Source organism: Ixodes scapularis, unplaced genomic scaffold (assembly GCF_016920785.2).
Source record: "Ixodes scapularis isolate PalLabHiFi unplaced genomic scaffold, ASM1692078v2 PGA_scaffold10__122_contigs__length_95168666, whole genome shotgun sequence".
Lineage (NCBI taxonomy): Eukaryota > Metazoa > Arthropoda > Arachnida > Ixodida > Ixodidae > Ixodes > Ixodes scapularis.
Window position 1 is genome coordinate 18,595,229 of NW_024609836.1, and position 26,913 is coordinate 18,622,141.

The 26,913-nt window shown below is 46.1% G+C and overlaps 1 protein-coding gene across 1 annotated transcript in view; it reads left to right on the forward strand.

The window, feature by feature from the left end:
* LOC8042354 overlaps positions 1 to 26,913 on the forward strand; it is a 484,035-nt gene that overhangs the window by 420,771 nt on the left and 36,351 nt on the right. The window contains exons 18-19 of the mRNA XM_042287475.1: positions 21,370 to 21,638; positions 23,039 to 23,196. Coding sequence (XP_042143409.1) covers positions 21,370 to 21,638; positions 23,039 to 23,196 — 427 coding nt within the window. The remainder of the gene's footprint in view (positions 1 to 21,369; positions 21,639 to 23,038; positions 23,197 to 26,913) is intronic.

Sequence of the window (26,913 nt, forward strand, 5' to 3'; positions counted from 1 at the left end):
CCTTGCAGTCTTTGCGAGAAATATTGTATTTACTCGAGTAATAGCCACACTATTTATGAAGAAAACTTGAGGATTTCTTTTACCGCTGCCAGTCACCGTGCTCAACAGCATATGCCAGCGATTTACAAGACAGAGATGACGTCTTCACGCTAAGGTTGTTATGAAAGGTTTGTTGCTGTTGCCGGTCAGTGAAGATCTTGGAGATGAATCCACAGACGACTTCCAGTAAAATGATTCAAGACAGTTTATATGACATACTTCACAGACGATACAACTAACTAACGACACAGAAAGCAATTATATGTTGATCTTAAACACTTTTTCTCAATCATTGCACACCGTAATATCCCGAGTCATCGCCCATCCCCGAGCCATCGCCCACCCCATTTTTTGGGCCAATATCGATTTCCGAAAAAGCACCGAGTCATCGCCCACCCCTTCAAAAACCCCAGCGCGGACTCTGCGATCCGCGAACACTCATCCTACCCGAATGACGCGGCCGCGGACCTTACAGTTGGAGGACGTCCGCGACAAAGTAAAACGAAGGAGGGAAAGACACTTCTTTTTGTTTACGCATTTCCTCCGTGAGCGACCCCAAAGTGGTCGTGTATCCGTGTGAAAAGAAAACGATGGAGATAACAAAATAAGAGTTTGTTAATGTAACCGCGGAGTGTTAGGTCAAAGTCTGGTCTCCGCCGAAGTAAGGTCACCGCGAACCCGCTCCTTCTTCCCGCCCGTCGCGACCGCGGTTGTGCAATATTTTAGGCAAAGCCAACGCGTAAATAAAGCTTTTCTGGAACGCCCTACACAGATGTTTGCAGAGCGTCCCAACCGTGCATTGATAGCCCGCCGTGCACGGACGCACGTATGTAAGCACCAAACAAGACACCAAAGTATTTGCCAACGCGACCGCGGGCTTTCCCGCTTTCCCAGCATTGCTCTTGGTCGCTTCTTTGGTCCGCTCGCTCGTTGCGCCTCGTCGGTTTTTCTATTTTCTTGTACACTTTTTTTTTTTTTTTTTTTTTTTTTTTTTTTTTTACTAACTAGGAGAACATTCTTTCACGGAACAATTCAACGTTCGCGCTATATCCAGATCGGCGGTGTTTCCAGCGCGTATGCAAGCAACGGACTTCGCTATAGTAAAATATTCTTTCGTGAGCATTTTTTTTCGATAAAACAATGAAACTAAATCGAGTTTTGAGTTTGATGTATCTCGTGTACATCAGCGCTAGATATGCAGAGAAAAATAGGTGTTTTTTCCGCTTTTTTTCAAGTGTTTGTGCTCACCCACCGAGACATGGCCCACCCCACTTTTTTAATGAATTTCAGGCGGTAGGGGGGTGGGCGATGACTCGGGATATTACGGTACTTCATTTCGCAAAGCAGCAGTTTGCGGCTCCCATACGCCAGTGGGTTTTCGATGCCCTCACTAGTTTGAGCCAGGATGGCTCTGATTGCTCTGTTGCTGGTGTCCACCTGCGGGATGTACGGCCGATTGGGTTCGGGATTCGCAGCACTGGAGTGCTGCATATTCTGTTTCAGTGCCCAAAAAGTTGCCTCACATGAGGGCGTCCAAATCTCCTGTTTGGGCTGAGCCTTGCATGTGAGCCAGTTAGCGGTGCAGCCAGCTCCACAAAGTTTTCGATGAAGTTTCGGTAGAAATTGAGCAATCCCAATAATGACCAAAGCTCTGTTTTTGTGACTGGTCTCTCGAGGGATTAGATGGTCCCGACCTTTCGGGACCATACCCCAAAACTTATTATCAGGTTGTGCCTTTCCATGCCCAATCACGTGCCTGAGATAGTGAGCGTCCCGCTTTCTGAATTGGCACTTCTTGAGTTACATTATCAGTCCCTCCTGATGCAGTGTCTTCAGGACAACTCCCAAGTGATATAGGTGTTCGTCCCACTTGGTGCTGAGCACCACAATGTCGTCAAGGTAGGCCCACGTGGAGTCTCGGTGCTCTCTCTGCAGGTCGTCCACCAATCGTTAAAATGTCGCGGGCGCTTCTTTAAACCCCAACGGCATCACCATAAACCCGTAGAGACCGGTGTCCGTGCGCAATGCCGTCTTCGGGATAGCCTTGTCTGTGAGCTCGATTTGCCAGTATCTCCGAAACATGTTCAATGTGTTGATGAATATGTCTCTTCCCACTGTCTCCAGCATCTCTGACAGTGATGGCATGGAGTAGGCATGGAGTTGTCACGTTCAGCTTTCTGAAGTGGGCGCACAGCCTCGTCCCATTATCCTTCTTCTTCACGTACACCGTGGGGGATGCCCATGGACTTGCTGACCTTTGTATGATGCTGAGTTCCAGCATTTCTTCCGGTTGTCCCTGTACTACTTCCTTGAGACCGTCTAGGATTCGGTACGCTCTTGACGCAGTCGAGTGAGCATTCCTTCGGATTTTGCGCTGAACTCAGTGATGGAAGTGCTGTGCCCTTTGTGCCGAATTGCGCCATCTAAGGGAAGTCTGCTACATTTTGCGCCCAAGCGCCTGTTTTGCTAAGAATTGTGCCATACCTGCACCGAGGTGTGCTTGAACAAAGCAAAAAATAAAAATATTTTATAATTGGTAGATTTTAATATTCAAAGAATCGGAGGGAAACAGGAAAGGTACAAATATGGATTCACAGCGTTTCTAACCACCTTATACAGTATAGACCACTTACAACGTAACCGCTTATAGTGCAGGACCGGGTATAACGCGGCTTTTTTAAACCACCGGTTCACCTCCCATAGAACTCCATGTAATTACATACCGCTTAAAATGCAGGCGCGCGAAGGGAAATACCAGTTATAGTGCGGTTTCTGGAACAGCCCGCCGACCGACCAACGGAGCGAGCACGCTTCCCTGTGAGACACTAGATAACGGCGCTAGCCGCAAGCGTCACTCGCGGGGCAAGACGCGGGGCAAGGAGGCTGCTCGAAGAAGCGGGGAGAAGCGAAGAGAGAGGCTTCAGTTGCCATAGCGACGGAGGTACGCACGCAGGTGTCGTTCACGTGCGTTGTTGTTGTTGTAAGCGTTGGAGTGAAATTATGGATAGTGCGTCCCTCCGCTACGTTGGAAAACAACCGCAACGACAGACCGATCGCAGGTCGAGGAGAAGTGTTCGCGCTCGTTGCATGCCGGTCGCAGGCCGGCTGCCTCTATCCGCAAACATGGCGTCGGTTGTAATCGTCGACGTAGACGGCGTGGTGGAAGCTTGTCGTTCTGCATAAAAAAGTGCTATCCTTAACTGTGAATTTTCGTTGTGTGAGCGAATAACCCAGCACGTACTAGAAGGGAAGATCCACCTACTCGTGCGGCGATGTCGTGGCGGCACTCTCAAGACGGCAGAAACGCCCGTGTCGTTGTGTTTGTTTACTTCGACTACAGTGGTGATTTCTAAGCAATTTGTGTTTTCGAACATCGCCCGGATTTCTTATTTGGCGCATTTCATGCGTGTGCTCATGTTTAAGGTATTACTGGCGCGTACCGTATAAAGGATGCGAATTGTCACGAGTTTTTATCACCGGAGAAAAGTGAGTAGGGTTAGCAATCCTGAACGCTCGCAACGTCTGTCCGCAACCAGCGACGCCTTTAAAAGGCTGCGCCAGGCGAAAGTCACTCATTTCTTTCAAAATGTGTGACACACTTGAGAGAGAAGTGTACTAGTCTGGTGAAATAAAAACTTTCTTCAAACTAAGCTTTATTTTTCATCTAACATAAAATAAATTCTTTTACAAAAATAAGTTGTCTCATGGCATGTATTTTGGCCTGAAAAATTGATGTCTCATGGCATGTATTTTGGCCTGAAAAATTGATGTTCTGGTTATAGCGTGGTACTGCTTACAGTGCGGATTGTCGCGACTCCCGCGACATACGTTATATGCGTTCTACACTGTAGTTTGTTTCACAGCTTACGTCAGAGGAGAGTCGAAGGCTTAAAGGGGCACTGAAAAGAAAATAATGTTTTTTTAAACAGTGTAGTTGGGACACGCGTGTCAAAATATAAATTTTATGTGCAAAAAGTTTTTTTTAGGGCAATACTGATGGCACGAGACGCAATTTAGTTGGTAGTCACCTCAGGAGTGGAACGGCTGCGCCATTTGCACCATTTTGCACCAGACGCATTTGTCTGCGCCATCCTGCACCATTTTGTGGAAACTGCGCCACAGCCAATACCTCGTGTCATTATGCACCAAATCGCAAAACGTGTGCCAAGAAAATTGTATATTGTCTTGGTTTCGGTTTCTATCGATTCAATTGGCAACAATGAGCGCGTTTAGTTTGGTCGGCCTTGCAATCCTTTGTTTTGTTTATTTTCCCTGTGTATCCCGAGTTGGAAGCGCGCAAGAAAACTCGGGGGTTGAATTCTAAATGCTGCATCGCCTGCGACTGGATTCTTATTCTTCAACCATAAGCGGTTAAGCAAGTCGGTTGAGGTGAAGTCAAGTCGTTAAGCGTCAGATTACCTGAGGCTCTGCGGCTTGGGTTCGGGACGTCGGCCAGTGGAACACAAATGAGCAAAAGGTTCCTTTTAGTACTTCATCGTTAGAAGTTGGAACCGCATTCCTACAAGATAAATCGTGATTTGATAGAACTTAAACGCGGTCCGATCCGAAACCTTGCCGGCCAGCAGCTCTCACGCGAGCGGTAGATCTGCTCGGCGTACTTTAACCTTGCTCCTGCTTATCGCTTTGAATATGATAACCTCGTTAATCGTAGTCTGCTGTTTCGGTATTGAGTTGCACAATAACTCGAAATTTGTTGCCCTGTTCCTCCGCGCAACTGCATGTCCTTGCTTACGCACGTCACGGGGTTTGCACGTATAATTGCTATGTCGAGCGTCTGTGGCTTGTGCGATAAGTAGGCTGTATACTTTCCGGTTTTAACCGAAAACACTGATAAACATCCGCCGGTGTCAAAAATACAAAATCGGTTAAAACCGAAAAACACCCGAAAAACGAAAAAACTAAATTGGGGAAAAAAAAACATTACCAAAATTTTACTGCTTAAAAAAGTTTATTATCGGTATCTATTTGCGTCTCCAGCTCGACGCTCGCCCTTCCGCGGCGGAAACGGGAAGCGCTCTAGTGAGGGTCCCCCGATTCTCCTGCTCAGCGGGCACGGCGGAACTGCTCGTGACCATGGCTCGCAAAATGTCATTTCCCAATGCAAACAACACTTTTCACTGCCCCAACGTAGTGCTGCAGCCGGTATGGGATTGTACTTTGCTGCAAAGTTTTAGTATTGCGCATAGAACCAAACGAAAGCGCTGTGCGTTTGCATTAGAGTTGTGTGCACCACGTTGTGCGTACGCCTCATCGCCATGCGCCATCCAAGACCGCAATTTTGGGCTCCGCGCACGCGCAGTGTGGAACACGCTAGGCTAACGGAAACACACAGCGCTTGCGTTCACTCGAATACGCAATACTAAAACTCACTACCGTTTCACTGGCTTCCAACGCCAACGAAATGTGCTGCAGTGAGCAGACATGCAAGCAGCTAGACGTTCCTTCAAACTGGAAAGGCTGAGATTGGCAAAATGACGGAGCGTAAAAATGAAAGTAACTAAATGTTATGAAAATATCAGTAATTAAAAAAAATTATATATGTTTTTTTTTTTTTTTGCTTTTGGGCATTTAGTTTGGAATGATATTGGCGGCGACTTTGGGCGTGAACATGAAACTTTACCACACTGCTGTATGAAAGGACAAGACATACTTTAATTGTAGGTCACCTAGTTAAAGATCGTGCAGGCAGTGTCATTTGGAATTTTCGAGAATAGTGGACCACCTGAAGCATTCTGGAACACATGCCTTATCTTCTGTTACGGTTCAAAAAACAATACCGTGGCATCCCTGTTGTGAAGATCCTTTCTGCCGACCCTCCGATGGAACGCTTTTTCGAGCTTATTGAAGACACCTCGTCGTCTGAAACCACTACCTTCAAGGCAAAGTGCCAAGCCTACGGGAAAGTAAAGAAATTCGAAAAATGTATTGCAGTATCAGTATTTCTGTATTTGAGGAAACAAGGGAATCTTATACGAGTGTAATCGTGCTTCCTGTGTCTCAGAATCCCACCGCTGCCACCACATAATGATCGGTTTGACGCTGCTGCCGAGTCTTGGAGATGAATTCACAGAGGGCTTCCAGTAAAACAATTCAAAACAGTTTATATGACGAACTTCAGAGGCGATACAATTAGTAAGCAAGACAGAGAGCATATATATGTTAATCTTAAACACTCGTCTCGCTTTAAAAAAGCACTCAAGTAAAAAAAGAAATTTTTATGAGCGTTTGATATTTTTTAAATAAAAAAAAAAAACATTTACGTTGTTAGATACAATTTAGAGGGGGGGGGGGGGGGGGGTAGCCCCGCTCTAGGCCCCGCCCGGTGCTTACAAAACTAAGCACCTTTTCTCGGCTTTTATTGGTTGGAGAGATGATTAGCGTCTGAAATGTTTGTTGTAAGATTGTTTCTCTGTGCCGTAATAATATTTATATCAACACTATTTTTATGTTAGAGAAACAAATAATCTAGATAGAGTCATTATTGTTTTTAAAAATATCCCGAGATTGCATTTCCACTTCTGCTTCAAACGATAGCGTACATGCAACATACCGCTGCCGGCATTTGCAGCGTATGAAAGCAGCCTAGCTCGTTGACCTTGTTTACTTTTACGAGTGGGAGTCGTTCTGCTTTCACCGAGGTGAAAAGAAAAGGTCCGCTAGAACTTTAGGGACAGAAACACAGAGTTTTAATGTGTAATGAGGCATACTTTAATTTAATTTATTGGCATTACTTTATGTGCAGAATAAACAGAAAAAAATAACGAAGTTAGGTTAAGGGGTTAAAGAATAAGTATAAAGTCACAGTTGATAGTCAGTAGTGTGCATGTCTGTTTGTTCTCTCTGTGTTTCTGTCCCTTTCCTTTGCATGAATGTACCAAGGAGCTCAGCTTGAGCTCGTTATTCATCGAGGTGTTTGGAGAAAGATCTCTTCAACAGACCTAGTTTGCAGCAAACAACCGTCACATGTACGCGCCTTCGAAAGCGCTGTGCGAGTGCTTAGGGAATTCGTAGCGGGAGTGGGCTAACTCTAAGCCTAGCGTCCCACGTCAACTATGTTGCTTGATCTAGCTTGATTTGTTCCTTTGTGCGTGTTGGTAGTGAATAAAAAAGTTTGATCCCGTAAAATTGGCCCCACTGCTCTGTGAATTGTGCAGTCAGTGTGATTGCAACCCTGGTTTAATCCTGAGAAGATACCTACATATGGAAAAATTTTCGAGCCATTTGGCTGGAGGCAGTCGGGCGTTTGCCTCACATCAAGTTTCTCGGGGGGTAGGGGGGGGTGGGGGAAGGGGAGAAAGAGGGAGGGAGGGGAAGGATTCGCCACAACTTTGGGAGTTCGGCTAATTGTCAAAAGTTGCGGCTTTGACAGCACCAGATCGTTTTCGCCGTCCCGCAATGCCCTCCGCAACCCGCTACGATACCCGGAACTCTTCAGTCAAGGCCATCGGCATGCAGGCGCAGTAGCGGCTTCTTCGTTGCGGAGGGCTTAGCGGAGGGGGAAACGCGGTCTAGAGAGTTTTCGTAGATCGCGTTCCCCCCCTTCCCCCCCCCCCGCAAGGAAGAAGCAGCTATTAGGGAGTTTTCGTAGGTCGTTTTCGTCGTCCCGCAAGGCCCTCCGCAACACGCTACGATAGCGGGAACTCCACAGTCAAGGCTATCGGCGCGCAGGCGCACCGATAGCCTTGACTACGTTGCGTAACGCTTAGCGGAGGGGGCAGCACGGTCTACGAAAACTCCATAGGCTACTGCGCCTGCGCGCCGGTGGCCTTGACTGTAAACTTCCGGGTGTCGTAGCGGGTTGCGGTGAGCGCCGCTGGCGACGAGGCGAGGCAGTGTTGTGCCCGTTACCGAAAAAAAGTCACGAAATAGCGTTACTCGTTAGTTTGGCAAAAAGTAACGTATTATCGAGCTACGTTACTCGTTTACAAACGTAACGATATACCGTTACCGTTACTTTTCAAAAATAACGAACTTTACTTTTACGTTACTTTTACGTTACTTTTCTGTTCGAGTACATATGTTTGGCAGAGATGTGTGATCAGCCTCCTTAACAAGCTTGGATAAAGATAAAAATTTACAGAGTGGTTTCATAGTGTTTTGATGCGCGAAGCAGCTTAATTTTCGGCATGCAGATTAGGCATTGAAACTGTAAATTACCTGATTCTGTCTACTTTAGTTGATACATTTCATTCAGACCTGCTGGCCATGGCGACGGACTTTCGTTATTCATGCCCATCTCACGCGCAGAATGAGTCGGAGATGTTAGTCAATCGGCTTTTATAAACTACAGCATGCGAACGAGGACTGCTGGAACACAACCAGCCAACCAACACCCCTCATCTGTACGCCGGTTTTAGTAACAGTCCGGTTCATACTATTACCAGAGACTGATTTATTTCACTATCTGGAACAGGACACCAATTACCAGCACACTGGCTATAATCACTTGCTGCCTCTTACCAGCCGTAGCTCCTAGTTTTTCTGTGAAAAAAAAAAAAAGAAAAAAAAAGGTTTCGTGTTTGTAAGTTTTCTTTCCAGGTTTAAAACTTTTTTTTTTTTTTTTATCATGATCTTAGGGAATTAAAGACTAATCAAGCGAAAGATTCTTCTGTGTACAAAAGTGGGTCAGGAACTTTCAGGCAGCGAGGGGGAGAGCAAGGGTAAAAATATTCCACAAAGGATGTTTCTTTTTTTTTTTTTTTTTTTTAAACTAGAGAAATGAGCAAATCACTTCGCCACTAGTTGTCCACTGTTGTAAACGGATGTCTCTCCACGGCACCCCCCCCCCCCCCCCCCCTCCGCTGTCCACTTCTGCTGCGCAAAGCAGGGGGGGGGGGGGGGGAAGAGGAGGGAGGGGAGGAGGCTGTAACGCAGTCGTTCGTTCAAGCCTTGTGGGTGGTGACATTATGAAAAAACTGGTAGCTGGTAGCTGGTAGCCGAAGATTTTTTTCGCCTTCGAGAAGTGATTTTTTTTGTTGTTTTTTTAACTTTACTGTGACGGATGCTGGTTCCGTGCAGCGATAAGCTGGTGCAGAATTTCACTAGTATTGGTCAAAAGTAACGAGTAACGAAATTTGACAGCCGATACCGTAAAAAAAGTAACGGAAATACTTTCCTCGTTAGTCATTCAGAATACTAACGAGTTTGTTACTGCATTAGCGAAAAATGTAACGCGTTACCAGTAACGTCGTTACTAGTAACGCGTTACCTCCAACACTGAGGCGAGGCACACGGGCAAACACAGGTGCTGAAGCGCCAAGTTCGACTCTGTCCGCGCTCTCCGTGGAAATAAACTCGCCGTCGGTTATGTAGTTTTCGCGCCACGTAGGATAAGAACATTGTTCGCAGTAGCGATCAATGCGGATACTCAAACCGGTTACACAAGAGAATACCATCTGTGAAGATTTTATTTGTATGAAGAATCGCTTTCTTGACCTAATTATTCGCTGTTATTTATGCGCAACGCGATGTTTGGCTGTACATGTGTTCTGCGGGAGAGTAGACGCAAGGGCCTTTTTCGGGTAGCGGACATTTCATTGAACGCCGTTTCATCAAACGCCGTTTCATCGAATGAATGGACATTTCATCGAACGCCGTTTCATCGAATCGCTAAGGGCCGTTTCATTGAATTTCTCTGTATCGAGTTTTGGGGCATAACAGTGCTTTATAGATGTTTTACCTTACATTTGTTAAGACTAAGGTAGTCACTTGTGAAACTGTTTTTAGGGTGGAGCCAAATTACTAGAAATAAAAACCATTGGTATGAAAACAAATGGGTATGCGACTTACTGAAAAGTTTTACTCGTGTACCAGTCAAAAAACATGACACTGGAGGTGAAGGACCGACACTTAAAACACTTTTGAATGTCTTTGTCGTTTTTTTTACCGGCTGTCCGGGGGTTTCGGTAATGTGCCATTCACACCAGCTCTTTTCCAGACTTACGCTTAGTTGAATGTTTATTCACGAAACGCATTTAACCGCCAGGACAGCACGCTTATAATAAAACGATACTCTGCCAGGAGAGCACACGAAATAAAATATAATAATACTCTGATTATCAGCTTTATTCTCAGATTGAACGTTTCAGCTTTTTTTTTTTTTTAGTTTTCAAACTCTACGGAGACAAAAGCTGCACAAAGTGTCAGCCAACATGGTTTCGGGCTACACCTGGACTGGAACCGGGCGGCGGAGAAAAACTCACCGGAGAAAAGCTCACCGGAGATAAGCTCACCGGAGAAAAGTTCACCGCAAAACCGGCAGATGCGGAGAAAAGCTCACCGATATTTTTTTAGCTTAGCTTGATTCTCTGTAAAACGTGGCAATTTAACACAATTCGCATTAGTCACTTCATTAAAAATATGTCCTCGTTTTTGTTATATTCTTGAGGTTCATTGGGCATATTTACTAATTCCTCAGACATTAGTAATCACCAATTCTGCAAATTAATGAAGTCGCAAGTATAAAATCAGAACATCGAACACCGGTAAAAAAGGCAACAATTTATTGACAGCTGAGGGTGCGCCGTCGGTACTTCTGTCAGATAAAGAGGTTTGTTTTTTGCGAGCCAATATGAATAGCAGTGTGGTGAATCGTTTGAGGTCCAAATATTGTGTAGTGCCTAATCGATAAGTAGGTGTTTGTGGATGTAATCAGTGTCGGCTACGCTGTTTTCTTTCTGTTAATTTCACTAACAAAGCTTTAGTTGCGAGAACAGCTTCATCATGTCGTGTTTGTTGTCTTCACTCCGTCGTCGTCGTTTGAGTGGTTTTTATCGTGTATACGTTTACCAACTCGCCCAATTCGCTACCTATCTTACAAATGACTAGTTCTTATATAGCTCATGAATAATAACGGAGACAGTGTGCACCTCTGAAGGTCATGGCTGGCGCACCGTAGAAGGACACTATCACACAAACGGAACATGTGGAAACACCAGCACGAACGGTTAGAAAGCGTGCATGTCCGTGGAAGAAAGAAGCCTCGATATCCCATTGACTGTTTTATCTTGTTTTCAAATGTTAACAAAAGCTTCAAAGAGAATTTCAGGCACCGAGGTGTTGCGCGTGCACTTTTTAATTTTCGGCATTTACACCTTTGATTTTTAGGTTTTAGGCAGTCATCATTACCTTTTTTTAACTTTTTCCTGTTCTTCAAGTTCATAAAGATTTTAGTTAGGCTTTCGTTGCCTAGAGGGTAAGCCACAAAAAACACTGGCCCGCGATTATTAATTTGGGAGCAATATACCCATTAAGCTTAACAAATATTACGAAAGAGGACATTTTATTTTTTACAAAGCTGAAGAGTTTTAATGATAATAAATTAATATATGTTACGCACGATCCAACAGCCTCCACATAAAAAGAAGAAAAAATATCGGTGAGCTTTTCTGCGCATATGTTCAATGGCCGGTGAGTTTTTCTCCGCATCCGCCGGTTTTGCGGTGAACTTTTCTCCGGTGAGCTTTTCTCTGGTGAGCTTTTCTCCGGGATTCACTGGAACCACCTCCCCTTCACTGTCAACTTTATCACCGACCCTTTTGCCTATGAATCATCTTCAGGACGTTTTCTTAGGAAGGCCAACCCGCACCAGACGATAGTAAAGCCCTGGGCGTACTCTGTCACCCAAGAAGACAGAACCCTTTCGGATCTTCACATAACCCAAGGTTACAGGTACACGCTGTCAGACAATAAAACACAACCCGCTTCCCAAAAAGCACATCATGCTTTCTGTTTTTTTTTTTTTTTTTGTCTCATTTTTAATTGTTTCATGTGACATGGAGAGGGGTCATTGTTTCATGGAGGCTTTTTTCTCGAAGCAGGATATGTTCACGATGGAACTTAACACTTCACTGCATACTGTGATTCAAAAAAAGGGAGAATTAGATGACGTTGTGTATAAAAATTAAAATAAATTACAAAACTATTGCAGGCTGTAACGGCGTTCGATGAAAAGGCGTTCGATGAAAAGGCTTCGATGAAACGGCTTCGATGAAACGGCGTTCGATGAAACGGCGTTCGATGAAACGGCGTTCGATGAAACGGTGTTCGATGAAACGGCTTCGATGAAATGGCGTTCTATGAAACGGCTTTCGATGAAATGTCCGGACCCAGCCTTTTTCATAAATAGGGAGGCTATTACTCAAATAAACATGGCAGTTGAGCGGTTCAGGGTAGGGGACGAAAGAGACATATCCTTTACTTCGGTGCTGTGCAAAAAACAAGCTCTCCTCAAAACGTGCCCTGAAACAAGTCCGTATTCCGTCCGATCGTCATGAAGTGACTGTCATCGATACTGTAAATTGGATATGCCGTGTTATTTGAGATCTTTCTCAAATACGTTGTTTGGATAACACGGCACCGTGGGGTACGTCAATGAAGTTGTCCATCGTCGTAACGTAATTGCTTTCCGCGAACTATCGCTTTTATCAAAGTTCCATTTGGTCCTAACCAAAGTGCACGCATTTTGAACCAGATTACTCTAAGTGTATGTGCGGCCGACCTCGCTTATTACCCAGACCGGGGTGCCGAAAGCACGCAAGCCTACGCGAAGACCCTTGCATTCCCTTCACCGAGGCAAACTGAAAAAAAAACAAAAAAAACAGCCAAACAAGAAAACAGAGCAAACGGGTGACGGAGGGCAGAGCGTTTCTTCCCATAACGATGCGCCGAAGTCGCGCGATGCGCCGACGTAGCCAGGAAGTAGCGTCCACATTCCAAAGCTGCGTACAGTACCCGCCATGCCTGTGGCCAACGCACGCACGCGAGCTGGGTCTGCCGGCCTCTCGTCGGAATCGGGTCAAGGAAGCGAAGCAGCCCGGAGAAGATCATCCCTTCGGGGAGAGGGAGGAGGAGAAAACTTCATTGCGAATAAAAAAGGGCCCCAAGTCCAGAACCGTGCAAAACACACACACACACACACACACACACACACACACACACACACACACACACACACACACACACGCACACACGCACGCACGCACACACGCACGCACGCACGCACGCACGCACGCACGCACGCACGCACGCACGCACGCACGCACGCACACACACACACACACACACACACACACACACACACACACACACACACACACACACACACACACACACACGAAAAAAAGGGGGAAAAAAGAAAAGAATACTGTCTTAGGCGTCTGGTAGGGCCCTCCACCATGCCATCGCTTTTTCCCCTTCAGGGGGAGCGAGCCACTCCTGGAGAGAATGAGGTTGGGAACCGGGTGCCAGGGAGTCAAGGTAATGCTGGCGTGATAGAAAAGTGCGTGGGCGGTCCCAGAGCACGTGCGAGGTGTCAGGGTATCCACGAGCAGTGAGTGCATCGGGGACGGGAGGAGGATCGGTCTAAGAGGTGGTGTTGGCTTGCCGGACAAGAAAGGCGTCTTGGCGGGAGAGGAGTTCGGAGGGGGACGGGAGTAGGCAGGAGTCATCCAGGAGCTCTTTGAGGGTTCTGCGGCGATTAACTCGTTCCTGACGGGCTATGGCAGCACCACCGCTAAGATTGGGAGGGAGGGGAGGAGAGGTATAGTAAGTTACAGGTCTAGAAGGTAGCGGCAAATGCTCATCAAAGGGAATCATATATCCCTCCGCCACCTCCGCATCCAATAGCGTCCCATCGTTTCAGTGACGTGAAACTCGCGAGGAGGGTCTTGCCTTTCTGTACATAATTGCCTTATCTTTCGACTTTGACTTAGCATTGTGGAAGCCACGAGAGGGAGATTAGAGTTTTCCCCCTCCGGTGGAAACAAATACGACTTTCGGGGACTAGGTTCCTCCTCCGATGAATACAAAGGCTGCTTTCAGGGACTCGGTTCCCCCTCCCCGACGAATGCAAAGGTCGCTTTCTTAAAAAGTGGGGTCGGAGACAAGTTGGGGCATCACTCTGTAGCCAATATCTATCCGTTGAAGCGGAACAAGGTGCGTTTCCAGTGAACTCGTCTTTCGACTGCGGAAGGATTTGAAACGGGCGCATCACGCTTGTGGGAGGAGCTTCTCCTACCTTCTTGGACTTGTAATTGACTATAGTAGTGGTTAGGTCAGAAAGTGCGCGAGGAGCTTCTCCTACCTTCTTGACTTGTTTCAGAAAGTGCGCGAGTCTCAGTTTTCATAACTGTCACAAATTTCGACATGAAATATGTTAAGGAAAAGGTAATGTCTAGCATTAATATCCCCGTGGGGTTGTACCAGTGGTTTGTCGATGACATTTTTGTAATAATTGACAGAGAACACGGGACCGATTTTCACCGCAAACTGAATAGTGTCCACCCCACTAGTCAGTTCACCTGTGAACTTGCCGCTTTTGGATGTACGTGTCCATAGAACGAGACATCCGTTTATTGTAAGCTATGTGACACACAAATCTTTCTTGACTACCATCAGCCCACTCAGCACAAAAGATCAGTTGTAAGATCGCTACTTCATCGATCACCACAACTCCCGACTTACACGCGGGTGCACAGCTGTCAGGGTTAGTTCAGGCGGTTTCGGCTTTGTTTGACCAGCTCCGAAGGGCCCTATGGCGTTCTATATGCTTTTAGAGCGCAGCTCTTAGGCACCCGTTTCCGGCTTGAGCGGCGTCGCCGTCGCCCCCCCCCCCCCCCCCCTCTTTTCTCCCCGAGGTCACGTGACCCCCCCCCCCCCCCGAGAACACGTAACCCTCAGTACCCTTCACTCCTCCTCCTCTAGAGCTGCGCTCTAATTCGGCGTTACAGGGAGTTGTAAACGGCTTTCATTTTTTTTTTTTATCTGTTTCACGCGCTCTACTCGTCGCGGACAACTTTCTGTGGCTATGCATTCAAAGCGATGACCCCACGGATCCACTTTGAGAGCCGGTCAAAGCTGTGCACCCTTCAACCTCATTTTTACACGCATTTGTAGGGATTCTTTGGGCAACCATTTCTGAACGTCCTGGATGCGGCTGAACAGGCCTTCAATCGGGCCGCGGCTCGCCCTCGTAGCCAGTGCTTTGAATAGCAACAGTTCTTAAAAATTGCTAGCTGTTGGACCTTGAACGCGATGATCAACCCCGAGACGAGTGGAAAAAGGTGAGCGCCTCTGCGACGGAGGCGCCCGCTCGCAATGGGGTGCGCGCACCTTCTGCCCAACGGATGGATTCTTCCTCGGACTAATGCCAGATATACCTCGACGCTTCCCGGCGTTTCTTTTCTGACGCTCGTTCCACCTGTATTTTTTTAAAGTTCATGTTGGGGAAGAAAATTGGGTGACCTCCTTCGCTGGTTGTATCCGTTTGCTCGAACCTTTTTCTTTTTTTTTTTTTTTTTCTTAGTGATTTGTGCAGTTTAATAAGCGCGACCTTCTTTTGTACATTTCGAAAAGACGAAGCGCGACGCGGCGAATGGGTTTTGTGACCGACTCGAATTCGAGTCTCGTGATCTTGTATCAACAATAGAAAGAGGAAGCAAGGCGACGACGGAGAATAATAAGAAGCGGGCGAAAAAAGAAAGGGGGGGGGGGGGGGGGGAAGAGCACGAAGAGGCGGGAGAAGGAACAAAGGCCGCGTTCTATTTGAATTCTTCCCGTCTGCCGTCCGCGCGGTCTTTTCCGAGGAGGACGACCTCCCGCAGCGCCCGGTACGCTGCTCGGCCAGCCCGGCAAAGAGGTTTTCACCGCTCGAGGCAGACGCTCGCGGCGGGCGCCCGCGTCGGAGCGCTTCTTCATCGCCTGCCAGGTATTTAACCGTTCATGTTGGTCAGCCGCTCGGAGGAGAACCTTCCGCTCTCTCTTGGTAAACAACTGCGCATGTTTTGTCTGGTTCGTGTTTGGATTGTTTTTGTGGTTTCGTTCGCGGTCCTTGCCTCGTGCCGTTTGATTCAGGTAGAAGCGGATGGGGCTGTGGAGGCTACGCGCTTGCTGGCTTGTTTGTTTGAGTGTGTTGTTGCTTTTCTTTTATAGCTTTTTAAAGTATATATTGTATTAATTGTAAGTAGTGTACAGAGAGGACGTGCGGGTTGGTGTGGCAGGCATACCTAATGCATGGGCGCCAGCCTTTCCACGGCACCGGCACACCCTGCGCGTCCCTACCCGCCCAAAGCGCAATAAATATCGGTATAAATATAAATCAATCCACCGTCTCGGGATGAATTCTAATCCGCACTCCGAGTGCGAATAATTTTGGATTCTTATCCGCACTCCGAGTGCGAATTGTGTTGGATGTTTATCCACTCTCCGGAGGGGAGTGCGAAAGTGCGGATTGCGTGCGAAGGCGCGGACACTGCAGCGCAGGTACGAAGGTGTTGGTACATGGTTGGTACTGAACTGTGTATGGTTTTCTCTATCCGCTCTCCGCGTGTGGCGGGATTTTGTCGCGGGAAACTTTGAACTCTTGGCAGCCTCGACGGGTCTAGGAAAATAGTAGTAGTTCTGCTGTGTTTAGTGAGTGGAGGCCTGTGTTTTGGAACTAAAATAATTACAAGCAATTATATATATATATATTTTAGAATTTAATTACCATTGGGTGGCGCACTTGAGATAAACGGTTCTCGCGCCTTGGTGGTTTTTGGAGAAGAGGACACAGGCGATCAATATGTAAGTGTGTGTGTGTGTGGTGTGTGTGTGTTCTGTGCGCGTGCGTGCGTAGTGGTGGTGGTGGTGGCGGCGAAAGGGGGGAGGGGGAGTTTGGACCCCCTTATTTACCCCAAGTCAGAGACATCTCAAGCACATCAGCCCTCTAGAAAAGAATTCCTAGCGATCGCTGTTTTCTCTTTTTAAAGTTCAACGTTCTAACTGAAAAAAAAACAACAAAAAAAAAAACAACGCAACTGGAGCTGGTGTAAGATTTTCGACCTGTATTGCCTAGTGCTTAGATGATGGGGGCAGTGGCGGGGGGGGGGGGGGGAGGAGGAGGAGGAGGAGGAGGAGGAGGGAGGGAGGGCAGGAAAATCGGTAATTTCTGGAAAACAATAATTTTAAAAAGCCCCCCCCCCTCCTCGCCGCCCGCCCGCCTAATTTCTTGAACACTATCAACGAAGGGGGATTGATTGAAAGGCCCCTGGCGACTGTTATTGTTGCTTCTTTTTTTTTTTTTAGAGCGCAGCTCTTTTTAGCATCCGTCTCCGCTAAATTTAGTAGTCGATTAAATTGGTGTTGAGGTTACATGACGTCAATTTTCCCGCTAGCCCTAGCCCTATATACACATGTTTTCCTTTAGCTTATATGTTTAGATGTACTACCGTAATATCCCGAGTCATCGCCCACCCCATTTTTTGGGCCAATATCGATTTCCGAAAAAACACCGAGTCATCGCCCACCCCTTCAAATACCCCAACGCGGACTCTGCGATCCGCGAACACTCATCCTACCCGAATGACGCGGCCGTGGGCCACATTTACATTAATAAACTAAGAGTTTATTAATGTAACCGCGGAGGTGTTAGGTCAAAGTCTGTCTCCGCCGAAGTAAGGTCGCCGCGAATTCGCTCCTTCTTCCCGCACGTCGCGACCGCGGTTGTGCAATATTTTAGACAAAGCCAACGCGGACATAAAGCTTTGCTGGAACACCCTACACAGACGTTTGTAGAGCGTCCCAAACCCCCATAGCACGCCGTGCACGGACGGACGCACGTATGTACGCACCAAACAAGAAAGTTCTGCAATTTTGGCCCGACGCCAAAGTATTTGCCAACGCAATCGCCGGCTAGGAAAGCGGGAAGCTTTCCTAGCATTGCTCTTGGTCGCTTCTTTGGTCCGCTCGCTTGCTCGCTCGCTCGTTGCGCCTGGTCGGTTTTTCTATTTTCTTGTAGTCTTTTTTTTACTAACTAGGAGAACATAGTGGTGACATTCTTCCACGGAACAAACGTTCGCGCTATATGCAGATCGGCGGTGTTCCTAGCGCGTATGCAAGCAACGGACTTCGCTATAGTAAAATATTCTCTCGTGAGCATTTTTTCTATAAAACAATAAAACTAAATCAAGTTTTGAGTTTAATGCATCTCTTGTGCATCAGCGCTAAATACGCAGAAAAAAAAATGGGCGATTTTTTCCGCTTTTTTCAAGTGTTTGTGCTCACCCACCGAGACATTAACCTCCCCACTTTTTTAATAAATTTCAGGCGGTAGGGGGGTGGGCGATGACTCGGGATATTACGGTATGCTGGAAAACGAATAAAAACATACAAATGAGACACTGAATGCTTAGACAGCTTGAGGTGACCATTGAGGTTGGTGACTCTGGTTCATGCTTATAGAGAAGAAATTAAGCCAGCACAGCACAGCACGCAAAAGAAATGTGTGACTCTACATACCTTGTGTTTTTCTAAGATGTAAGTAATAAAAAAAAAAGGGCGCTAGAGATAAATAAATAATTCCTCGGGGATAATCCTAGCCACCGCGGTGGACATCGGGTGGAGTGTGTAGGATGGTTAGTAGCGAATAATTACCTAAAATTCAGTTATTAATTTTTGAAATAGTCGCTCCAGCTGACAGATATTCCAATTAGAAATTTGTTGCCCATTGTCAAATTATGCCAAAGCAGCAGTTGTTGAAATTCAGATAACTAAATTCTGCACCGCGCCATTCTCGGGACTCTTATCAGCTCCCTGTGACTGATTCGCTATCCGCGTCTGTTGCGGAGGCTGAGGTCGCTTCTGGGGGGAAGTTTCGACGCTGTTTTCCCGTCTTGTTTCGACATTTGCCCCTGACTTAAACCTCACAATAACTGCCACGGCATATTCTGATGACTGCTATGACATACTTTGACAATATATAAAACAATAACTGCATGTTTTGACGACGAGCGACACATTTCTAATTGTTATGCGCCTACTAAAATTGTTTAAAAAGTTAATTAGTGAGTTTCAGGTCATTAATTTGCTAAATAATACTTTACACTCTCTACCTGCGACCGCCACGGTGGTTAATGTTATCCCGAAGGAATACCATTTTTTTAATTTTCCAGCGCCTTTTTTCATTAGGAAATTATTTTACATCTTAAGCCATGGTCACACTGCTTATATGTCTCAGAAAAGACAGTCTGCATACAGATTCGAACGCGAGTCACTTGAGACCCCTGCTTCGAATGCTGCACGACATTAAGTTCAAGGAGAAACTTGGCACGCGGCATTCGAACCCCAAATACTGCGATGACTTGTGCTTGCAGATTGTCTTTTGTATGATGGTATGAGCAGTGTGACCTCGGCTTTACAGTGGTGGAAGTGCTGCACAATTTGCGCCATTAACGGAAGTCTGCTACATGTCGCGCCAAAATGCCATTTTTACTCAAAATAGCCCCATACCTGCGTCAGGATGAGCTTGAACAAAGCAAAAAAATGAATTTATTATTGGTCGACACTAATATTGAAAGAAGTAGAAAAGGAGGAAAAAGGTGAAAACGTGTATTTCACGGTGTCTCTACTTAGCTAAACTTAGCTCGTCTACACACTGGTCACACCATTTTTTGAACTTCCAAACAATGATGTTGGCCATGTCACGAAGCTAGAAATCTCGAGAAAAATCCATAAAATGGTGGTATGGTGGCTGCTGTGATAAGGCAGAACCAGGGCCTCATACTCCTCATTGGATCACTTGATTTTCCTCTCGGCCACGTGCCTCCCCGTCGTTGCGCTATCGCCGTTTGCGTCAACCTTCACATCCTTGCATAGGCGTGCGTGCGTCGAGCTTCACCGCTTCGCATCTGTGCGTTAAGCGAAGTGGCTTACACGGGGGAGCATCTATGGGTTAGTGTGAGGGACTCGGAAATTATGCTCGGTACTATTACAAGTCAACCTTTTTTGGTCTTGATTGTAGGACGACCTCTTATCTTAAAGAACGGTGCAGAAAAAGGAAATCTAAACAAAAAACGCTAACCTAATTTAAATATCTAGTCACGGTAGTTCCCGCTCAGCAGTCAATGGAAAGCACCCCAAACTCCGTCTCAACATATGGAGTGTCACTCTGAAAGCTCAACTTTGATTTCTGGTAATATTTGGAGGAGGGGCGTGGGTTCGCAGTTTATGACATTAAATACTTGAGTTTTTTAGGATGGTAAATCTTGGTAGAACACATTTTTACTGGTCGACGTTGGAGCAGATGTGCTAGATTTTTCCGTAATTTTACATAAAGGATATTGATGGGCTACCTTAAATGAGAGTGCAGAAGGGAGTGTGAGAGACACTTTATCTCAACTGAAGAATCTTGCTACGATTAATCTAATAACCATCTTTTTTTTCCCTTAATCCTTGTTGTAAACGGAACCTACATTGACCTGAGCCTCATTTGTAAAGAAAGTGCGCATGTTGTACTTTTTATGATTATTTATATGTATTATAATTGCAAAACGTAATATACTTCAGTATGAAATATGAACTTTCAAATATTATCAGAGATTGACCTGCTTAGTGATGCAATCATCATTTCATTTTTAGGTGATGCGCTAGCGCCTGTTTGGATCTGCTCCAAAAGGCTGTATGGCTGCTTCAAACCAAAATTTTGCCTGCTACAAATCCTGCTACAAAAAGTCAAATGCCACTTCCATCGCTGATCTTAAAAAAAAAAAAACTGTATATGATGTATACAAATGAGCCACATAACACTTAGTGCAGTCTGCACTATTGAATACTGGTAATTACCAGTGCATTGGGACAATATTCTGCCAAGCATTTTGACAGGTCTATGGAATAATAGGTACCAAAAATTCAATATACTGTTCTGTCTTATAATTTTTTGAAATCTTTATTTCTATTATGGCACAGCTGCTGCCAGGTTGATGGGAACATATGTACCGGTCATGGCAATACCATGGCTCTTCCGCAAGTTTGCGCTCATTCCCGCAGAATTAATGAGATTCTCTGTGAGGTGTTCATTCTCACAATACTGTGTTGTATACCAACCGTGCTTGCAGTGCTGCCACACCCATTGAGATTTTTTTCCAATTAATTTTCAAGCTGTACTTCTCCGATCTTAGCTGTCCCTGGGCCGCCGGCAGTATTTTAAATAAATAAATAATAGGTAGGGGCTCGTGCAACCGTACGAAGAAGGCCATAGATATTTCTTAAATTTCATTCTGCCATCACTTGTCCATTCTGCTGTCCATTGACGTTTGCTTTTTTACGTAATTTCTTCACCAGCCTTTTTGGTAATGTTGCGGCGCTGCAGAATACAAACACACATACAGCTAGTCAAATGCGTCGAGTGACGACGCATTTGATCGAATCCTGCCAAAACTAAGAGATGCCAACAGTAAAGAATGCTTGCATCCGCTAACTCGTCTCTTTTATGTAGAATTTCCGACGGTCATTCCTAGTGAATTAAAGAATGCAATGTGTCTTTCTCCCCTCCAGAGCTGATCAGCCAGTGGGAGGCGCTGGTGGCGGAACTGCAGGGCGGTTCAACTACTCCAAAGAGCAGTCCCCGCTTGCGGCGGCAGAGCATGTCGGATGCGTCGACGGAGCAGCAGCGTGCCGACGTCCTGCGGAGCATCGGGGCGCTGCGGGAGGAGCTAACCAGCGTCTCCGAGCTGGTGCAGAGACCCAAGGAGGGCTGCACCAGCCACGCGGAGCACCACGGCCACCATCTTGGCGCCGTCGAGCAGAGGGCACAGGAGCTCAAGGTAAGGTTCTTGATACTCACAGAATGTGTTTAAGAGCTGGGATTCCCAAGCAAAGTCTGACAAAACGCCAGGGAAGCCGTTACTGCAGAATGTGCAACACACACTTCAGAGGACGGTCTGTTCAAAAGAGCGCATAATTGAGAAAAAAAAATAGGGATTAAATGAGAAGAAAGAACAAAGTTCTAAACGAATCTGAACGGGAAAAAGTCAGTGCGGTGTGGTCATATTCGATCAGTAATGTGTCGGTTTGGCTACGTTGAGTTCGATGTGGGTTCAAGGTGGCACGGTTTAGCGTGTTACGATTGCGTTAAGTATAGAGTCGCAGACCGATTTTTCGGTCAGGTCGGTAATTCGGACTTGTTTGATATTTTGAAACTAATAGAGGAACCGTTATCTACCTGATATAAATACTGCATATTCACGATCAATGTTTTGGACAGCTTGAAGTCCGAAAGTTGAATATTTTGGACAAAATTGTTGAGAGCGATCAGCGGAAAACATCATTGAGAAGCCGCCATTTTAGATTCTATGTTGGCTGCACATGAATGGGCTTGGGCTGGCAGCGCTACCTGAACACTGCTGAGTCGTACTGCTAGGTGATGCTGTGCGGTTATGCTGCGGCTTTTTTTTTCTCCATTTGCGCGTCACTATCATCATCGTTGTTACCATTTTTCTTTATTCATTCGCTATGCTGCAGTGGTGAACTTGCGCTTCTCCTCTTGTCTCGATGAATCGTGCCTTCGGACTATGCTGGCTTGGACGTCATGACTCCATCTGTTCTTCCGCCGCCGCGAAATGTCACCAAGAAGCGCAAAAAGTACTCGACGTTAATGCTAGAAAAGAAGGCAGCGATTCTCAAGCTAAATAGAAATAGGGCGAATGCAAGCTGAGGCGTAACCTGAAGCAAAGCACTGTTGACGGCTTTCTTAAGCCTGCTTAGACGTAATAAAGGCAAGTTTTTTAATCTGCTGATTTTTTTTACTGCTCTATTATATGGACAGATTTTTGGTCCCTGCAAAGTCCGCAAAATCGGTTGGCGACTGTTGTTTTCTTTTATATAGTAGGTTAAGTTGCTTAAAAGCTCAATTAGACTAGTCTGACTGGCTAAGGTTTGAGTAAAAATGGCTTCTCCTTCTTGCACTCGTTACTTTCTGCCAAGCTTTGGCTCTGCGTGCAACGAAGAGTTGTTGAGGCAGAAAGCATGCGCCATAATTGGGGCATCTACAGAATTCTTACCCTGTCACTGACTATAGATTATATTTTGAACAATTACAGCTAGGTCAAGTTAAGTTAGATGCGTGTCGTGGCTTTGTGACAGTGCATATATTGGCAGGTGGGCAGTTTGTGCTCGCTTGAGGGCACACTCGGTTTCCTGAAAGGGGCATCTCCTTGGTGCGCAGGTGGCGCTGTCCTCCCTGAATGACATCCGGGACTCCCTGGTCGAGGTGAAGGCCAAGGCACACCGCCTCGCCACCGAGGGGAGCGTGGACCCCGTCGCTGCCGCCTTGGGGGACCACATCCAGGCACTGCACCGGCAGTGGAGCAGCGCTTACCAACAGTGAGTTGCCTTACGACACTCGTCTTGCACGGAGGACGCCCGCTTTGCCGTGTCGAGGCCGGCCTTCGGTCCCACCTGCGGCAAACGTTGTTTGTGTTCGGGTCAACGCCGCTCGTTGTCACTTCGAGGAAAAAAAAACATGTTTCGCATATAGGTCGTACAAGGCAGTTCTTCATAGACTCGATTGCCAGAAAAAATAACAATGCTTCTTGTATTCTTAACATATTAATGCAAAAGCATTAACTGTACTGTGGAGCGAACTGACATCATCAGCTTTGAAGCCACGCTAAACGTTGGCCAAACAACACCTAAAATACCCTTTCCTCAGTGAAGCCGATTTATGACGGATTATGCTCCCATTGGCTGGCGCACATCAACAAGGAACAAGACTCCCATTGTCTCTCGTGCGGTGTAATTCCAAAAAAAGCCACTGGAGAAGCCCTCTCCATGGCGGCACAGCGCACGCAGTGGCGCGGTCGCCGGTGAGAGGAGGGAGTGGTGGCGGCAGAGTCAACAGAGCCATCCAGGCAGATTCCAGAAAGGCGGCGCAATTGAGCTCAGCGCGGTGCGGCTACTTCACGAAAATGCGCTCAGCCGTCCGCCGGCGACACGTGGCTGTTCATGCCACTATGCCGCAGACAAACTAAGGGAGTGGAAGAATGGCAATCATGCTTTCGCATTCACAACTCATAAGTGCTTTGGTGTCCTCGGACCTTTTTGTTTCAATAAAATAATGAATAACAGTAGTTCACCAGTAAAGTTGGAGAACATTCTGCCCGGAGCCTAACATTATTACCGCGGGTCTTGAGGTGGGAATAAGTACTGCATATATCTCATTAAATAGCAGAAAGGCCGTTAGTTTGTTCTCCTGAACAGATTCTTTTCCACGTTGCGAGTGTCGCACAAAAACACTCTCTCCTGACTAGACGCGGTTGGGCAATGACATCGTATGACCTCCACGCATTGAATGAAGCTGGCTACATATACCAATGAGCGCCCGGCCCCCTCGTGCGGTAGCGAAGTAGAGAAAGCAAAATTCTCTAGACAGTGGAACTAAAACGAAAGTCAGTTAGGTTAGACCTGTCTGCAGGTAAAGGCCCATTTAAACAGGATAGTTCAGGAATCTTGAGGCGACAGGACTCCGTCATAAGTCGTGCAATAATCTGCTTTTGTTCTTTTTTTTTTTTTTTTTTTTGCTGGGGGGAAAATTTTTTTTTGCCACATTTCGCCCGTGTTTTTCTTGGGCATGCTCCTCACGTGGGTCCTTACAGCCACTCACAAGCTCTGTTGGTCGTCAGTCAGTCGCTCAGGACCTCTGCTGCTCTTCAGGTTCCGAAAACGGGAAAGGGAAGGGCTGTGTTTCAAATCTTACCCAAATAGATCCGAGCTACTCAGGCGGGTCGTGTCACGTGATAACACAGATAGAGCGACGCTGGATGCGGGTAGGTTTTCGAATGCAAAGATAGAAAACCCTGACCGTGGAGTAAGATCCAGTAAATTCTGAAACACGTCCAAGGGTACGAGGGCCCGGCGTACGGCGTCAAGTCTGATGAGCACCGAGGTCCGCGAAAAGCAAAGGAAGCGAGGAGGAAAATCGTGATGTTTGCTTGGTGGTGTTCAATCAGAAATAGGACTGCTGAACTGCCGGACGCTTCACCTTCCACGATGTTTGACTGACTCGCATCGCCTCACTATTTCTGAAGTGTCCTGTTTGGACAGGCCTTTATATATAGAACTGCGTGCAACGGCCAGATAGATTACTCAAATGTCTATAATGCTATTTATTAACTCTGTAACAGCTTATACACAAGCAGGAGAAACCAAACCGAAGTGTAATCTGAATGCTTCTGACTTTCAATGTGTAGACACTAAATGCCCGTTCACACACTCGCGACTCCCTAGGGCCTTGAAACCTCTCCGAATCTCTCATTGATAAAACACACTGACGCCACCTATCAGATAGTCGTGAAACACTTGGCGATCCCGTACATTTCTTATTTTATTCACTCTTCCTTTCTTGGCTTGAAAATCTCTTGTCTAAGTTCTAAACAGTCATTTCTCCTAGGTACTACGCACATTTGAAAAAAAGAAAAGAAAGAAAAAGAAAGCTGATGTCAAATTGGCCTTTGTCGAAGGACCCGTTTAGGAGTCCTTCGACAATTAATTGCTTTCTGGTATTTAACTTTTTGATTACTAAAATTCAATTTCAATTTTCGGTTTCAATTAAAAACTGTCTGGACATCGTCAAAAACCGCAAAATCGGTGCGCTTTTTAAGAAAGAATAAGACATGTGCAGCATTTTTAGTTTGCACTCAATTTCTAGGTTTTGGTTTCCTACCGGTGCACAACTTCACGGCAGCAGTCCTGCCTCCCGCGGACGAAGCGCGCAATCATTGGCTTGCCCCCCTTGTTCGAGAGAAGAAAGTGTGGCGCTGGCCGACGCAATGAAACAATATGCCATTCGAGTGACATTCCAGGAATAAGCCTCGATTCTTGGGTTCACCTCCGCCGTGCAAAGCATGTGTGGCGACACAAGTCAGTTGCGCGCTTTGGTCACGGGAGAGCGGCACTGCTGGTGTGGAGATGCGTTTTGTTAGGAAACTGAAATTCGAAAACATGTCCAAATTTATAACTTTTTTTTCGGGGCGCCGTAAAACAATGCGTGTTTAATCTTTGTTAAAATGCAGATATAAATAGTAGAGAGAGGTCTTTACTCCTCAACGACACAATGTGTCTTAATTATATACCTGATTGCGATATCCCCGGCTTCTAAGAGAGAGATAACGGAATCTTGATTTAACTCTGTGCCCACTTCGCACTACCTAAGACCAGGGTTTAGCGTTTTCGATTAATTCCGACAAACCAAAAAATTAAACCCCAAGTTGGTTTTATCAAAATCGGAAAGAACCAAGAAAACTCAGAATTGGAGGTGTCCTTGAATAAGAAAAACTTAAGCTTTGTGGGAAAGAAATCTAGTTTTATTTTGACACAATACACTGCCACCAATGAACTTTCTGCGAGGCTGGTTCTTGCTCTGGAACCCTACGTCCCGTTTCTTTTCCTCGTCCTTACGGGGGTGTATTTTGATTATTCAGGTCAAGTGAATGTTTCCTGGAGCTGGGGAATCTCCTGCCCTATTTTCTTTAACATAGTCTTCGATAAACCCTGTTTTTTTCAACCAACACCAAAAGTTGTCACCAAAGAATATTGAATCTGCAGAAAAAAGTAAACCCCGAAAAAACATCCCCAGTTCGAAGAAAAATAAAATGACAAAATGCTGCATGAGGGGGAGGGGGGAGAGGAGGCCCCAGCAAAATGGAAAGTTTCGGGGGTCGGGGAGGCCGAGCCCCATGCCCCCCCCCCCCCCCCCCCCCCCCTGGCTACGTGCCTGGTATGACGTTACGACAGGTCGGAGGTTTTTCGTGTTTTCTCGCGTTTAGTTGCATCTTCGGGGAAAGCGAACATAATATTCAGAATCATGGGATAAAATACTCTAAAACTCACCTCTAACTGTTTTTTTTTTCTTTTAAGACTTTTATTAGCTTTTCTTTAAACCACGACTGTAGGTTTTCATAATATTTGTGGATGGTTGTCTTTGCAGTTTATGATATTAAAATATTGAGCTTGCCAAGCTAAAGACAAACAAAAAAAACTTAGGGGGACGTATTTGTATTGATAAATGTATCTGCAGATATGCTGGTTCTTGTTGCTATTTTG